Below are 17,149 nucleotides of genomic sequence, written 5' to 3'. Positions count from 1 at the left end.
TTACATATGTTATGTTAAGCACTAGGTATTATAAACTAGTTATGTGATCCCCATGCTTGTGTGCTTTATTTTTAGGGCCTTGAGGAATGAGAGCAACTATCAAAATGTATTCACTTGCTTCCTCCATTCCTTATTTTTTTTAGCTGCAGTGATAATGCTACATGTTTTGTGACAGCTCTGCCTTTCAGCATCTTTTACTCATAGAAGATTCAGTTCTCCTTCTTTAGCTCATAAAGCCATTGATAAAATCTCTGTCATTGAAATCCTATGGTTCAAGCTGAATCAGGGTTATTGCTCAACTCTGAGAGTCCTCACAGACAAGGCTCCACTTGGTCTCCTTTTCATTCTGATTCCCCCGTCAGATCTACGTGGCGTCTGTTCTTTCATTTATCGTCTGTGCCAGGGTAGAAGAGTTCAGTTGCACGGCTGCATGCTACGTTAGTTATTCAGAGCACTGATGCTTTATGAAAGCAGCCTGCACCCATTAGGAAAGAAATTATATAGGTTTCGAACAGAGGAGAGACAGATGTCAGCATGCACTCTGTTGTGGGAAGAATAACTAGTTTTATAAAAAGAGCACTGGCCCAGTTTTTGAAAGGTAGAACAAGTGGCAAGGTTTAGTGCCCAAGTTTTTCTGAAGAGCTGCACACAAAGCTTCATTTCATTACTAATCACTTCTTTTTCTTTATTTGTAAACCCTGTAGACCTTGGACTGTATCCCGACCATCATGGAAAGCTGGATTTAAGAAGAAAACTACCTAAACTTTCTAAAGGTGATAATGGAAACACTGTATGAGATTGGTAAATGCACTCTGTCTAAATATTTATTCTTTCTGAGTTTCTCATGTGCTAGGGACAGCCTGACAATGGGAACGCCCTTTGCTGAGAAAACATAACCAGGCCTTGTGTCCTCTGCCAGGATCTCCAGGATCGACACAGGCAAAAATCAATGGAAAATTAAAAATTATTTCTTTGGAGTAATTGTTGGAAAGGGGAAGAAACAAATTAGCAAAAAGAATTGCAGTAATGCAGTTAAAGTCAGCCCAAACCTCTTGACTTTTGCTCATATGAAAATAAAAGGAAAGGAAGGAACACCCATGAGGCAGGCATGAACACACCAAAATCCCACTTCTCAGATGTCCATATGGCAAAGTCTCCCATTCATTGACAGAAGAGACACATACAAAATCATGCAGCAAGAGTATAACAAAGCAGAATAAATCCTGAGTGTGCTGGACACCATCCTACCTTTCCTGGAGCCCCACAGGTTTCATTCTGAAAGGAGATGGACTAGCACACAGGGGAGGTTTTAGCTCAGGAACACATTGGCCTTGAGGGTCCACTACAACATTGACAACCTTTGGAGCCTGTTCAGGCTGGACCATGCTGTTGGTGGTCTTAGACTGAGTTGTCTGCAGGGGAAGGGGTGAGAGGTGGATCTCCTGCTTCTTTTCCTTCTCTTGTCTCAGTGACAACTGGATCTTCTCTTTTAATCTGTACAGAATCTACAGAAACAAACAGGAAAGCTCAATCTCAGTTCCCCAGTAAGCAAGGCAAGGAAAGTATCACAAACACTGGATAGGATTGCTATATGTGGCTATCATTCCTAGAAGGTAAGCCACAAGTTGGGCTACATGGTGTTTCCCATAAGAAGATAGATATTTCCATTACCTAAACCACAGTGTGTACACGTGAGCAGTATGCACTTTAGCAGTTCTCATTGTGAGCTATTAATTATTTGTGATACCAGCAGCTGTGTTATTAAAGCGGCAAATAACGTAGGATGGAAAATAGTTACAAAAGACACTGTGAAGAAAGAAGTACTGATAAATAGAGTAATTGTACAAAAACTTGTAAGAATTGTAACACAAGAGAGAAGTGGCACAAAATAAAATAGGTGCTCATGGTGTATCCAGGTACATCTCTCTAATTGTAGCAACAGATGTTTTTAAAAGCTCATTTTGCATGAAGTTAATGGTTGAACAGAGAAGCTTCACTAGGCCACTTTTGTAGTATTAGGCTGCTACTATGAAATACTCCTCAAGAGTAGGATATCCCTCAGTGTCCTCAGAGAAACATACTCTGCTCTGGCATAAAGCTGAAGTGATGCACGGTTTATGAAGTTATTTAAGCATCGGTTCAGAAAAGTGTGGTTTACAATTACAAAGGCATTGATGTGTGAACACACTGTAATACCTTGATTCTCTGTCCACCTATTGCTTCCGAACTTGGATGTCAGACATCTGCAGCAAAAGCTTTACAGAAGTTGTAATGATCCTCTTCCACCAAACTCCACACTGATGTTGCTGTACACCAGCTTGGTGACAGCTGGGGGATAAAGTGTATTCGGTAAAGACACTCCAGAGGAACCTGTGTTAGACTTACCTAACACATCTTATCTCTCTTGAGGGTAATGCAAAAAAAAAAAAAAAAGTTTCCTGAGCCATAGTTGTACCATTTTCAAAACGTGTCTTATGACCAATGAAACTTATGAGGATTACTATTGTAATTATTGTGTGTGGAGGTGGGTGAAAGGCAAACAGCTTTTTGAAGGTGTCTGCAGATATCCTTTTACCTTCTAATCTGCTTTATCTGTTGCCATAAAGCATTTAAATTAAATCCTGATTCACGAAGCCATAAAGACAAAGCCTAGGCTAAAGCATTTTTCTGCCATGAGTCAGAAGCTCTTTGACAGCTGTTGCCCTGCTAGCACCACATGAAGACATATCACTCCATAGCTGTCCAGTGAAGATTGGATATATCTGATGGGTTTGTGTTTTCCAGGATTAGCATTAGAGGTTTAGCTGGGAACTGACATAATGTCATTAGAAACACACCCATTAAACAAGACTTAGCTACGTAAACAATCTGTTCATTGAGAATTCAGAATTAAATTGCATGAATAAGATAAGCTGCTCTTTGCCATTATTTTGCAGAAAAAACAGCCCTAATGTGAAGCAAAGACACAGGTATCAGTAAAGATAAAACAGGGGTTTGAAATATTTTAACCCTCTTTTCTTCCACCGATTGCTTTGGTCTCATTTGTTTCTGCTAACCCACAGATATACAGCTCAGACATTCACGGTCATGACAATGTACACCATACTTTCTTGTCACTGATATATTTTGACATAGTTTCATCCCTCAGAGACCCAGGGAGTTATGGTTTTTTGCTTCTAAAAACCCACACAAGAATGATTTCATATCTTTTTAATACTCCATCATTAGACCTCTGGAAAAAAGATAGCCTGCCACCAGCAGAAGATGAAAAAAAGCTAAAGAACCACATTTTATCTAAGAGCAAACACACTTTCCTCAGAAAGTGTGGTCAGGGCCATAATGTTTTTAATGAATTCCAAATGAAAGTCAAATAAACAGAAATGGCCAAAAAGACAGGGATCAACCCAATCACCAGGCTCTGCAAAGGGAATAATTTAGTTGTACTCACATTACAAATCAGTTTAAAGACATCTGTCAGTATGGATGGCAACAGATATGAAACTCTTAAATTAGGAAAACTGATGTTCTACTGATACTCCAGAAGATTCATTGTGAGGATAATCAAGAGGTATGGAGTAACTGAGCAACACAAAGTACTGTTTTCCAGGACACACAAGGTGGGTCACCTGTAATGTTTTCATATATTATTCATATGTCTGTTTCATATATTAAGCCTAGGATTTAAAGCCACAGTCCAAAAGGAAAATAACTCTTCTTTCTGCCTCCTCTTTGACTCAGCTTATATGGAAGAAGGACAGGGTGCTGACAGCATGGCATCCACTCTTTATATGTCTGCTCAGCTGACATGTTATGCCCTCACTTGGCCAGTACCTCCTACCTGCCCATTCTAAATACCAGTGGAAACTGCCTTCATTCATCTTTAGATATTGACAGGAAAACCCAACGAGATAACTGTGTCTCCAGAATGAAGATCTTGTCAATGGTTATGTGGAGCAGTGATATGAAAACTCATCTGCCTAGCGATATTTAGAGCACCCATGACTGTGTAGTAAAATTTATCAGAAATCACAGAAATTAAGACAGTTCACTAATTAAAAGCATTCTCTCTAACAAGTACTTATCAATATGTGTGTGAGGCTTTGTGTGTACCTCTGCATGAGCAGAGCTCTTCTGCAAGTGTATACAAGAAAACAGGCAAACAAAATTTCCCTCAAACCCTTGGGAAAGGATGAAAAAACAAAAAATGTGACAGATGTTATTTGTGCTGTTTGATGCATTACTGGGAGGCATTTGGATACTGTGATTTGAACACACTGTAAAAAGCTGTACAGAAGCAGAATAAAAGAATTCAGACAATCTAGGGCTAATTTATAGACAACCCCCCTCATTTCAAGCTAGCTTAAACACTCTTTCAGTATGATAAAGATACATACCACTAATTTTGATTTAAATCTTTAAACTGGCAAAAGTTGAAGTTGATAGTCTGATATTAGTTAGTTGTATATATTGGGAAAAAAACCCACAAACATTTAGAAAACCCTCTTATTACAACTAGCTACAAAAAGTTCATAATCTAAAGGTGATACTTTCAGGCTACTCAAGAGATACTTGTATGTATATATATAAAAATATTAAAGTAGGCAAAATTAGTTGGAAAAATGATAGCAGATAATTTAATCCACTGTCAAATATTGTGTTATTTAGTAAATTCAGTGATGGCTCAGTTATTTCTCTATGTAAAATAAAAAATACACATGAGAGTGCTAAAAATATTTATTCTTGCTTAGGACTTCGCTTGGCAACCTTTATAAATGATGTACAATGTTCCCAGTTCAAGTGAGCCCATGGTCAGCCCATGATGAGGATAGCAATGAGATGTGTGTTGGCTTCCACATATGATGAATCACTCCTGGGTTGCAAGAGGTTCCCACTCCATGACAACGAGAACTAGCTGAGTAAATACATAAAACAAGCTCAAAGGTACCATTTACAAGTCTGAATTTAGCTCATGTGCTGATGTATTACACTATTTAGCAATACTATGCACTGTAGATTTTTATGTAGAGAGGCCAGGTATTTGTTAAATTCCAGGCAAGCAGTAGGAAGCCTAAAAGCTGTTAATGCACAGTGCGCTCTTAGCGCAGGGAAGCATTATGATTTCTAAAAGCCAGCTAAAAGACAAGGCTGTGCATTTTACAGTTTCTGTAGAAATTACCCAGAACAAAGCAATAAAGCTGACAAAGCAGCTGTCTTACACTAGGCACAGTTGATCATGATAATCATTACTTAAAGTACTTCCTACTCCACATTTTAAAGGAGACGTCCAAGATGCAGGCTAAGCTTTCTGCTTTTGGATCCTTCAAAACTACAAATAGCTCCCTATGGACAAACAGGTGCCTACCCTGTTAACGTGAAAAAAGAAGCCACCCTTTGGTGGTCTCATATGGTTGCTACAGACAAAGATAGGTAGGGTGAGCCCTAGTGCTTTGTGCTAAAGCTGAATAGTCTGATAGACTGAAATGACTGAATTTGAAATACTGAATTCCTACTTTTCATAAATCTGCTACTCTGACACACATAAAGTGAGATGAAAAATGATATAAGCTGCTTGTTAGACTTATAGATTGCATACACTCCATGTATCCAGGGAAATGCCTGCAGAAAAAAACCACAGCATCATAGTAAATCCATCTGGAAAGGAGTACAGGAGTCTATACCAGTACCTACCTCTGCCCTAACTCCAGATCAGCTACACCCAAACTATCCCGGACAAACACTTGCTTCAAACTTTAACAGGAGAAAACTCGCGAGCTTCCCCATGCAATGAACTCCAGGGTCTAGTGATCCATGCGGTAACAAAGTTCTTTCTATGAGTCTGTTAAATCACCCTTTCAAAAAAATTGCTTCTTTTCCAGTCCCCAGTGGAGAAAGTATTATCTTCTTCCTTACCACAGTCTTTGAAATCTTTCCATGTTTGAGGACTACCATGTTCCTTCTTGCTCTTCTTTTCTCTGTCATAAATAAACCCAATTATTTCATGCCTTCTGTATCTCTAATCACTCCTGTATCTCCTCCCTACTATAATTGCCTGACAATTTTCACAAATGTGGTACCCAAAAGAGACCACAGAGTCAATAAAAGTATTTTTGCAACAATGTGGTGATTAGAGCTCTTGTCCCTGCTGAGCAGCATTCTTGTTACTTCCCATCTTTTCTCCAGCACCTTAAGAATATTTTAAATTCTGATCCTGTCCTCCATAATGTTTACAATTCCCAATATTATCTACACATTCCAAATAATTAACGAAAATATTGTGTAGCACCAGGACAAGGAAAGACAGCATTTTCTACACCCTTCCACTTAAACAATCAGTAATGACCAGAATACCTACTTCTCCAAAGTAAAAAGTCTGAAAAATTAGTACTGGCATGAAGAAATGGAGATCACTAGGAAGTAGAAATTGCATAAAGCAAAAATTTTGTGAGAAAATAAGTGCTTTTCAACTCTTAGGGAGAGCTTAAAAGCTTAAACAAGATTTTGTTATAAATACGATCATTTATTATTAATATTTTTGGTTTAAACATTCTTTCCATCTTAAGGTTCTATGTGAACAATCCATCTAGGTTAAAGAAAACTGAACATGTTTAAAAGCAAAATATCTCAAAAAACTTCAAGATACTAAGTGTTCATAAATGCCGAGAATTGTCATAGAATTCAGTATACCCTTATGTTTATGTACCACACAATAAATATACAATTCAGAGGAGGAAAACATGTGAGATACAATATTGAAAAAAATGCAAAATTTACCCTACAAAAGTCAGTAGTGGTGTAGTGCCGTTCATCTTTTGTGTGACCCTTGTATATCTCATACTCAGCATATTAGAAGTACGTTTAATGTCCAGGAACGTGGCTACTGAACTCATACAATGTGAATGGCAAAGTTCTTCAAAAATATGATCACTTCTTCAAGTACTTACTAGTCATTTCAGTTTAATAACAATTTAATAACAATTCATGTTCGATACGTGAATATCAACACACACTCCAAGAACTGTGCATTGACAATACTGTTTCAATGTGGTGGTGTTTTTACTATCCAACAAAACTGAAATACAGGCAGCTAATGTGACTTCAGGGATCCCAGGACCATAGTAAGCAGGTTGAGAAGTCATCACTCATGTCATTACACAGTTACTCTGCAGATTTAAGAGCCCGTTATTTATTTCTTTAGCTTCCTTCTAGTTAAATTCTTCAATTGGACTGAAATGTGGTTCTTCAAACTTTGGCTTCACAGCATTATGACAGTGACCAAGTCTTACTTTGTAGCTGAGTTTTTAATAGCTTTGAGGAGACACCTCTCATGTACAGAATGTGTGACTGTCCTCCAGACTGAGAAAAGCATGAAGTAAAGAACAGCAAAAAAACAGTAAAAAGGAAACTTACCATTAAACAAGTTACTAGAATGACAAAGATGCTGAGAAATATGACAACCGCATAAAATCCTTCTTTGCTCCAGATTTTGTCTGCTTCACGCTGGCCTTGCAAAACATTTTTCTTTTTAAAGCAATAAAACGAAGAGGAAGAGAAGAAAAAAAAAAAAGTTACACAGTAGCGTGCGCAGATTAAAAAGCTCTTGTCAGGCATTAATCATCCTCCTCAACTTTGTCACAGTTCACATTCCGCAGTATACGGCACTCACTTTAAGCGCTGCTTTTGCACACCCACCTCGGCTACGCACCCTACGTGTCCATGCAACACGGGGGCGTCCGAACGCTACCAGAGATGATCTAAGACCTTCCCTGTGGCTGCCGGGACAGTCCTCCCGGAGCATTGGGCTGGTCGAAGGTGAGCAAACAAGACTCGAGGTCTTTCTTGGAAACTACCTGGCTCCCAGGCAAAAGGGCTGCGCCGCTGCGTGGGCTGCGCTCACCTCCTCCTCCCCAGCACTGATCTCTGGCCCCAGTGCCCACGCACCAGCCTCCCCACTGCTTACACTTGACACAGGCGCCAAAAGCAGGTGACTTGCCAGTTTGTCTTCACGAGTTGAGGAGTCCTGACACTGTCACCTTTAGACTACACACACACACACACACACGCGTACGTGCCTGTACGTCAAAAATTCTGATCGTGCTGCAAGTAATCTCATTATCTGTCTGCCTATAGTTCTGGTTATGCTTAAAGTCATCTCGTTATCTTTGGGTTTCTGCTGATGGTACATTTCTAAAACAGCTGTGCACACTAAAATTTCCAGAACTCTTGGGGATTATGGAATAAAAATAATTGAGAAAGCATTTATTTTTTGCTTTATTGCTGTGCGGGGACTTGGTTGGGCTCCTAAATTACCAAAATTTCACTATGTTTCCAAATAGAGATTTGGTAATAGAAACAGGGTACATTTACCCTCAGTCTAATTTCAACATATGATTTAGAACAAACTATATTGTCTTGTGTTTCAATGACAGCAGTTCAGTAGATGTTGCTCTCTCAGTTTTCAGCTACTTGCTTTTGTTCTCTTAGTTGTGCATTTTCAGTACATTTCTCAGACTAAGTAAAAATAAATTCTGGTTTCCACTGTAAATGTTCAAGGTCTTGATGTTTCCCTTTCACTGAAATTCCCTAATGGCTTTAATTAAACTTGTTTTAACTAGTGAGTCGTCTTCCCATCTCAAGATGGTCTTTTTTCCTCTCTGGGGAACATTGTGTAAGAGGACTGGGAGTTTTCCACAGAGGAAAGAGTGCTTCTGTTTAACGATGAGAGGCTGCTCAGTGGACCTGTGCAAGTGCAGGGACTCTTCTAGGACGGTACACGAGTACTTCATGCTCCAGATTCTGCTTAGCCACCAGTCAGCCTGCTCTTTTGAACATGTAACATATCAAGCAAACTCCTTGTGCCCATCAGCCTCCCAAACTTAGAAAGTCCTGATGGAGTCAAATTCATGTGAAGAGGGTTGCTCAGGAGGAGGAGATCATGGTCTGGGGAAGAGAGGGCAAGCTGACAAAAAACTGTTGTGTGCTGGATCCCACCGTAGTTTTCATGGTCCTGCTTTCAGCACAGGTTTGTTCTCAGCTTGCTTTGAAAAGGGCCAGGACAGTGTAGATGTAAGACAATTCACAGATTATACTGTCACAAAATGCAAACATTTAGAGAAGTATTTGGTAGCATGGTTAATTTACAGAGACTTGCTTGCTAAAAGAAACCCATGCATGTGTTTAACTGGGAGTTGATTGCTTTAGAACTGAAAGCATAATAATGAAGAGTTTTCTTTGGAAGTCATAGCCCTAGAGACCAGAATGCAAATCCTTTACCTCCTTCTGCTAAAGTACAGAAACAGGCCTTGTAAAATTAGTGTATTAATGTTTGTGTAATCACACAGTGTTTCACGATCTGGGCTTAAAAGTATCACAGGTATCGACAGCTTAACAGGGTTTATAAGTGTCAGTCTTGGGTTTAGTGAGCAACTTAAAAAATGAGACTTTCAAAGATAAGCTGTAAATCTTGCCAAATATTACTGCAAAAATTGTTCCTAGACATATTCAGTGTTGCTGCTCTAAGGGGGTGCAGGTCTCTGTGCAATCAGCTACCTCAGCACAGCTAGGTTATTCTACTGAACTTATGGCACAGGACCCGGGTTCCAATATTGACTCAGAGCCCAATACTGCAGCTGCTCCGCACTCAGGACTGCTCCTGTTGAGCTCCATGGGAATTCGATAATGACAGCAGCAGCTATAAACTATAAAATAAATGTTTGACCCAGGGTAGGTTACCTGATGGCTTTCCGGTGTTTCAGATCACTCAGGAGGAAATCTAGATAGAAAGCAGGAGCTGAAGGAGAATTGGTCATGGTGACCTTTTGTAAGTGAGGTTTTGTGCCTCTTCACTGAAAGCACAAATATACTAAAAAGTAAATGAAAAGCTAATAGGACTTTTTGACTCAATGAGTGAGAGACTTTAACTATAATTCAATAGTGTCACAAAACTTGTAAAATGTTTTATAATACATTTTGTATGCATAACTGAGTCTAACAGAATTAATCTCTATGGTGCCTGTCTAATGGTACATGTGTTCAGGATATAACTTTCCCTTATTTGTCTTTTTAAAAATAAAGTTCAAAGAATATTATCAAATGCTGTGAAAAGTGTAAAAAATGTATGCCACAACTTAAAACATATCTGACACACCATTTTGCAGAAGTTTAGCAGTACCTTCACCCAGCCTAGGAAATCTCTCCCCTGGATCTAAGTGCAGGACAGCAAAATCATTGCTTAAGCTGCTTCCTAATGACAGAAGAGGCTGTGACCTACAGTCATTGAGTCATCTCACGCCCACGATAAGGAATCGCTTTCTGAAACATCAGCGCTGCTCGTTCAGGACTTTGTTCCTCTGTCTGGGAGAACTGATAAGAGGGATGACAACTGCCAAGCTCACTACAAACTGTCCAAGCTCAGGAAAAAATCTTGCAGGGTGGCCAAATGCCAGGGAACGAGCAAGAGAGTTCTGTCCACAACCACAGGCAATGAGCCTTCTGCAGGGAGATGTGCGGTGTCTCAGCTGACTGATGTTACTCCGCATTTCTCTCTCTCAGTTGGGAACCTTTTCCTGCCTGAGAATCCACTAAGACTTTCGGACAGTTTTTGAGGAGTGGGAAGGTACCACTGCCATCAGAGGGCAGGAAGATAAACTAAGACTAAGCTGCCACAGCTGATCAAGCCGGGGGAATACCAGAGCAAGTGGGCTGGCAGGGGAGTTCCAGTAGCTCGGCCACCATCAGGTCCTAGAGCAAACTTGGCCGCAGGGAGGAAGGCTCATCATCATGTACATCACCAAGAGCATCATCCCCCAGTGTTGACTACATTCCCTAAGGAGTGTCCATGATCAGGTGTTTCATTTAGGCAGAATTAGCCAGGTTAATTTAAACAGTCTAAATTCAAGGTGGGGAAGAATCACTGTATTCTTAACAATCTCATGCTATCACCCACCTTACTGAAGAGTGCCTGCACAGCAGGTATCTGCTTTGCTCTGAACTGGAACAAATGTGTTTATAAAAATGATTTTTTATAAACTTTTTTTTTTTTTTAAGACATTAAAATCCACTCTGGCATTTCTGCTCTTATAGAAAACTGTCGGATTATTTCCGTAAAAAAGTAAAATGAGAAGGCAGCTTTTGATAATCAGAAGACAGACAATGACCTAAAGTAGTCACTGTAAAATCTGTGAATGAAAGATCCTGCCAAGGTACCAGGAGCTGCCAGGATAGGTAAATCTACACTGGAAAATAGATTAATTTTCAAATTGGGTTAACCCTGACCAGTTCCTTGCCTGAAACACTAAAAAAAACATGGTAAGCTATAGTTCTGAGCTCAGAGGAAAGCTTACAGGGAGATGGGAATCAAACTTACAATCAAAACGTGTTCACTGAAGTTCACACACAGTTGCTTTGTGTTTTCTGCTATTTTAACTACATTAGCTAAGGCAGGTTAGGAAAGTCTGCCAAGAAATCACTTGCACCCCCAGTGAAAATATGCAGGAACATGGGTGACCTCTCAGGCTCCCAGGACACTGGATAACAGCCACTTAGCATCTCCCATGGCAAAGCCTCCCCCCACAAACTCAACCTTACACACATGTGCAACGCAGCGTTGTGATTTGATGTCAAAGCTGGCAGGTCTGCAGGGCTCCTGTTCTTGTGGCTGTGCCCTGCTTGCACCCGTGCGGGTATAATGCTGTGTCTGCCCTGTGTGACCACAGGAGCACATCCTTGTGCTCTGCTTTGTTCCGGGGCACCTTGGTCAGTCCAGGCTTTTGTAATTCCTAAGCCATTGGTTTTGATCACTTGTCCTTACAGTGACTTACAGTTTCTGTATGCTTTAAGTGCATGACTGGTTCCTTTGATTTCTTCTCTATGAAGTTAATATCACATGTTTCAAAGGCAACCAAGAGAAGCCTTCTGCAAAGAGGCTGTAATGGTATATTTTGGGATTGCATAATTTTGGTGTGAACTCTGGAAAACTCTTCATTGGTGTCACATCTCCTAGATGGCAGTCTGCACAACTTTCATTCTAACAGTCGTTTTCTAAATGATTCTGTCTAGTTGTCTACATTTTTTTTTCCAGAGAGAAAATTTAAATATCTGTGCACTCAAGATTATTGAAATGTATCTAACATAGATGAGACCTTGAGTTCAGCACTGTGATTTTTCCAGCATCTCTTCATATTTTGATGCCATTTCTCCCTCCATCTATTATTCATACATGTTCTTGTCTCACGTCTACCTGAAGTGTTATTTGTAACTGAAGTACTAGGAACAGATAATTGCATCTATCACAACCATAAGTCTGATATGCTTCAGTAACAAAAGAAATGCTGACCTAAAGGAAGCTTAGCCCAGGTCGCTGATGGGCGATATAAAGACCTGATCTGACATTTGGACAGCATTGCTTGGTGTTGTTTTGTATTACAACAGCTAAAACTCAAGTATCCGCTCATTTTCATAGCAGCAAGCTGCTGTAGTAGAGCATGTAAAGTTGCATTTAACTGGCCTTGATTTTATATTTCCTTCTTTATACCAAAGACATCTTCCAGATTCTTAAACAGAATTGGAGTATTTCAAATGAGCAAAAGCTTTTCTAATCAGTAGAAATACACACGAACTTAACAGCCAGTTCTAACTCAGCAATGGCTCAAACATAGGTTTGGACATAAAAAAAACAGGAACTCTTTACACATATGGGGAAAAAGCTCATCAGAACCTCTTCTTTTTTTTTTCCACTTGTTTGGACATAGCCTTCTCTATCAAAATGGGAGCTTTCATGGAAAATGGTTCTTGATAACATGGTTTAAGTTATTCAGACCTCACACTGAATTCTGAGGGTCTTTACATGTAGGTAAGGGCACTGAATAAAACGCAATGTGATATAACCATGTCTATGAGATCAGTGGTTTCCTTTCCCAAATGCCTTCTCTTTTTTTCATTTGCTGTGTGTAGCTGAAGCAGTCAGCCCAGAATTAGATGTGCATCTCTCTGGTAATATCTGGGACACTGTGGAGATGGTAGTGAAGTTTCTGCTTTTAAATAGATTTTTTTTTTTCCAAATAATAGCTACGAGTTATATTTTTGCCCTCTTTTTAGAGCAGGTAAACAGAATAAATCTCTCACTTCTCCTGAGAACAAAAAGAAACATGGGAAACATGGGTATAATGTACAAATTCAATTTTGCAAAATCATGTCAGATGCAAGATATACAGGTAGTGATGTTCACACCTGACATTTGCATTTCATTTTTCTCTCTACTGAAACTGTTGTACCTGCTGACCTACATTAACAGACCAAAAGTCCTTGGGCCCATTTCCTTTAAGGCAACTGATGCATGCTTAGGATCTAAACTTTGAATTCAATGGTAGCCCAGCTGCGTGAGGAGGACCTTGATATTAATGCTTAAGTAGCCTAACCAAGCACTATTAAAGTAATTTAACAGGGCTAGCTGTAAAGTGCTATATAGCAGTAATGCCATCTTAGCTTACACAGTTCCTGCCTCATGCCTGAGAACTTCAGCCCGAAAATTACCAGGGATGTAATAACTGCCTAATCTGTAACAAACTACAGGTTAGAAAATTGATAACCAACCTCAGGGGAGACCTCTGTTATTCCAAACTGGGATAAACTCTGATGCAAAATGTTGATATTAAGGGAGCGCAGCACTTCTTCAGATGGCAGCGCCTCAGCAATTCCTGGCTTTCTGTTCAGTGGTGAAACAAACAGTTCTACACAGTTCTTCTTCCCCTAGGAAAATTAAAAAAATGCAGAATCAGAGGAAGGGTCTGAGATTAGATGATCTCTGCTGTCAATAGATTATAACTATAATGCCAGAAAAAAAAAGCATGGAATGCAAAGGCTTCAATCTATTCTGTGAGGAGAGTATATCTATTCCCTGACTTCTTAAATCCCAGATGACTGTGCAAGAAAATGCAAATATCATACGTGGGCACATGTGTTTTGTCTCGTTCACTATTGACAAAGTATCCTCTTCTTGACTCTAGTGTCATTAAATGAGACAGGTCAATGTAACATGGTGAGGTGAGGAACCGTCTGATCGGGTCAAGGGCGAAGTGCCAGCAGGGATTTTAGCAGATAGTTCACCTGATCTGAGCTGAAATGGAGCTTTGGTTTAGAAGGTGGTCCTTAAACAGGAATTCTTCGTATGGTGCTGAGGTATTTTGGCACTGCTTTCTAATCCCATGTCAACACATTGCAGACATATACCACTATGAAGTGTAATGAAGTCTAAAAGTCAACTGTGGTGCAACTCCTTAAAATGGCACAAAAAATGAAAGGACCAGAAAAGTTTTGTTTACATTTAATGGGTAAAATGAGCATGTCTACTCTCCCCTCTATTAATTCCTGCTCAAGTGCCTTTGATGCAGCCCTGGTAGCCCGAAGTGTGCTGTACTAGAGATGTCAATGATGCACACTCTGTCTCAAGGAAGCAAAAGTGGAGGGTTTTTCTGGTTGTGATTGACTAGAGCAGCACCTGAGCCCAGAGCTCCCGGCAGTGCTGTTGTCCACACAGGGTGTGTGAACCCAAGTTCCCCAGGGCTATGGCCAACTTAGATGAGGCTGTGACATAGAGACCTGGGGGGTTCCACATATACAAGGTAAACATGGAGCTATCACCGGCATTGCTGCCTGCACAGGCAAGAATCTCATTGGTATCATTATTTGCTATTCATTGTTTTGGGATGGGAAAGATCAGTTCATACCAGGATAATCCTGATCTTCCTCACCTCCTTCCCGTCATCTTGAATATGCATCTTTATCCTTACCTAAGTAGAGAAAAATACATCTTTTGCTATTCTTAAAATATCTAGTTTTGTACCCAGAGTAGAGCTGCACAGAAAGAGATGCTTTCAAATGTGTTCACCTTAAATCTGCCTGCTGTGCTCTCACATGTACTGCTGGTCCATCTGCTCAATAAGATTGATAAGGACATTGACTACGTGTGGGACCAGGCATTTTTCAGTGGGACTATTCAGATCAGCAGTCTTGTAAGGAGTGAAAACAGACCTGCAGGTCTGAACTGTCAGGTAAAAGCAGAGACTTTTGTCAAGCCGACAATTTGAGGCTGTGGTCCTACTCAGTTGTTGATGTGGGTAGAATCATAGAATCATATAACAGTTTGGGTTGGAAGGGACCTTCAAAGGTCATCTAGTCCAACCCCCTGTAATGAGCAGGGACATTTTCAACCAGATCAGGTTGCTCAGAGCCCCGTCCAGCCCAACCTTGAATGTCTCCTGGGATGGGGCATCTATTACTTCTCTTGGCAACTCGTGCCAGTGTTCTGCCATCCTCATTGTAAAAAATTTCTTCCTCATGTCTGGCCTGAATCTCCCCTCTTTTAGTTTAAAACCATTACCCCTTGTCCTATTGCAACATGCCCCCCTAAAAACTCTGTCCCCATCTTTCTTATAGGCTCCTTCTAAGCACTGAAAGGCCTCAATAAGGTCTCCCTGGAGCCTTCTTTTCTCAAGGATAGGTGGCTGGTCCTGGGTGCAGGTGGCAGGCATACGGCAAGGCTTCATGGGGACACAGCATTTGTAGTGTCTTGTGCCTCCTCTGTTTAGGAGATCATCTGCCCATTAAAAGGCCTTTATGGAAGAAAGGTGTACTCAAAAGTTTAAGGAGACACTGGAAATGCCCAGTTAATATTTCCCAGCAGACTACGTGTTGTTATATGTAAGAGGCTAGTAAGCCTTGTGCTCAACCACATCCTGGCTGCTAGGCTCCTGATCAATTCTGAGAGCCGCTCTGTTGGGAAGGAGTCAGCTTGCCTCACTTCAGTCATGTAAACTATCTCCAAAGTCAGTGGAGAGAGACTGGCATCTCCAGAGAATGATTTAATCCATCCTAAAATAATCAGGATCTCAATGCCTCTCTCCTCCTCCAGTTACCCTTCTCTATATTGCTTTTACAGGGAGCCTAGATGAGCAGCTTAGACTAGGTTGAAGTGAAGTGAGATGAATTCTGATGTGCTCTGCTTGCTTGCCAGAACTCTGCATGAGAGGAACTGTCTCATGTTAGAAGGATGGGAAGTGGGAACAATGTCTCCTAAATTGTATGTTTCTTCCTTGTTACTTCCAATTTTCTGTGTGTGATTTTTAGAGCAAATAAGGTAAAATTTTGAGTTCTCCTTTACATCAATAAAAGATGTACTCATAGCAGACTTTTACAGATGTGGAGAAGACTAATTAATTAATAGTACTTAATGTATTCTGAGCTGTACGCAAAATGTCATTACCTCTTCACCTGAATTATAAATGAGACGAAAAAGGGAAAAGCTATGTAGCCAATAGAAAAATAAAAAGTGTATTTCTTCTCCTTAGTTAATTCTGCTTAGATAATTTTCACAGAGCATAGTGAGAAAGCTACTAAGTGACTTAGTATGTTGAAATACACATCCCACACTCTGGAACATTTCTCATTTAATTGTGCTTTTTTCTGAATATGTCTTTCAACCTTTCATTGTAGTTAATGCAGGGGATGAAGGAGATTTAGCATCACTTGTCATGAATGAGTGACATCCCTGGCAAACATGAAAAGGGTTGCATTGCATTCCTATTGATCTTTTCGGCTGTACTTCTTGTGTGATCTTTTCTCACAGAGACATTATTTGCAGGAGTTTTAGAATCCTTTTTGATGTATACAATCCTGTCTAGCTATCAAGGCAGGAAATACTTTCACGATGAACCCATCAGTTTTCTTCCCTTATATCCAATCTGCATGTAGAATAAAATAAAATAACTCTTCTTCTTTCTGCAATATGAATTGAATGCTAGAAATTCATACATGATGTTGGTTTTTCTTTGTTTCATGGCAAAAATGTTATAAAAAGACAACAGTGGTAAGAATGCATGCTCTTAACCAAACATAGAAAACCATACAGTGACAATTGCTTTTTAAAAATCTTTGTTGCTAGGAGCACATTTATCGTCATCTTTTGCAAATATGATACTGTAGAATACAAGATCATTTCTGAGCATAGATTTTGATAGCTGAATAGCAAAACATGAATATTAATGTTGTGAGAAGACATTTAATTTACTAATGGAAAGTCTGAGGATAAATTGTGGAGATGCCTTGGAAGGCAGAATCGCATCTATTTTTTGAGCAATATTCAACCTTTAAGAAAAAA

At 39.9% G+C, this 17,149-nt stretch overlaps 1 protein-coding gene across 1 annotated transcript in view; it reads right to left on the bottom strand.

Annotated features, from left to right (window-relative positions):
* The window catches only part of PTPRR (protein tyrosine phosphatase receptor type R), a gene marked incomplete at both ends in the record, with an annotated part of 148,050 nt that overhangs the window by 55,559 nt on the left and 75,342 nt on the right, over positions 1–17,149 (bottom strand). The window contains 3 exon segments of the mRNA XM_080363735.1: positions 1,249–1,505; positions 7,408–7,518; positions 13,588–13,743. Coding sequence (XP_080219861.1) covers positions 1,249–1,505; positions 7,408–7,518; positions 13,588–13,743 — 524 coding nt within the window.

The sequence above is a fragment of the Nesoenas mayeri genome, assembly GCF_963082525.1.
Source record: "Nesoenas mayeri genome assembly, chromosome: 1".
NCBI classification, from domain to species: domain Eukaryota; kingdom Metazoa; phylum Chordata; class Aves; order Columbiformes; family Columbidae; genus Nesoenas; species Nesoenas mayeri.
The sequence above is the reverse complement of the archived record's forward strand: the minus strand, read 5'-3'. Positions and strand labels throughout refer to the sequence as shown.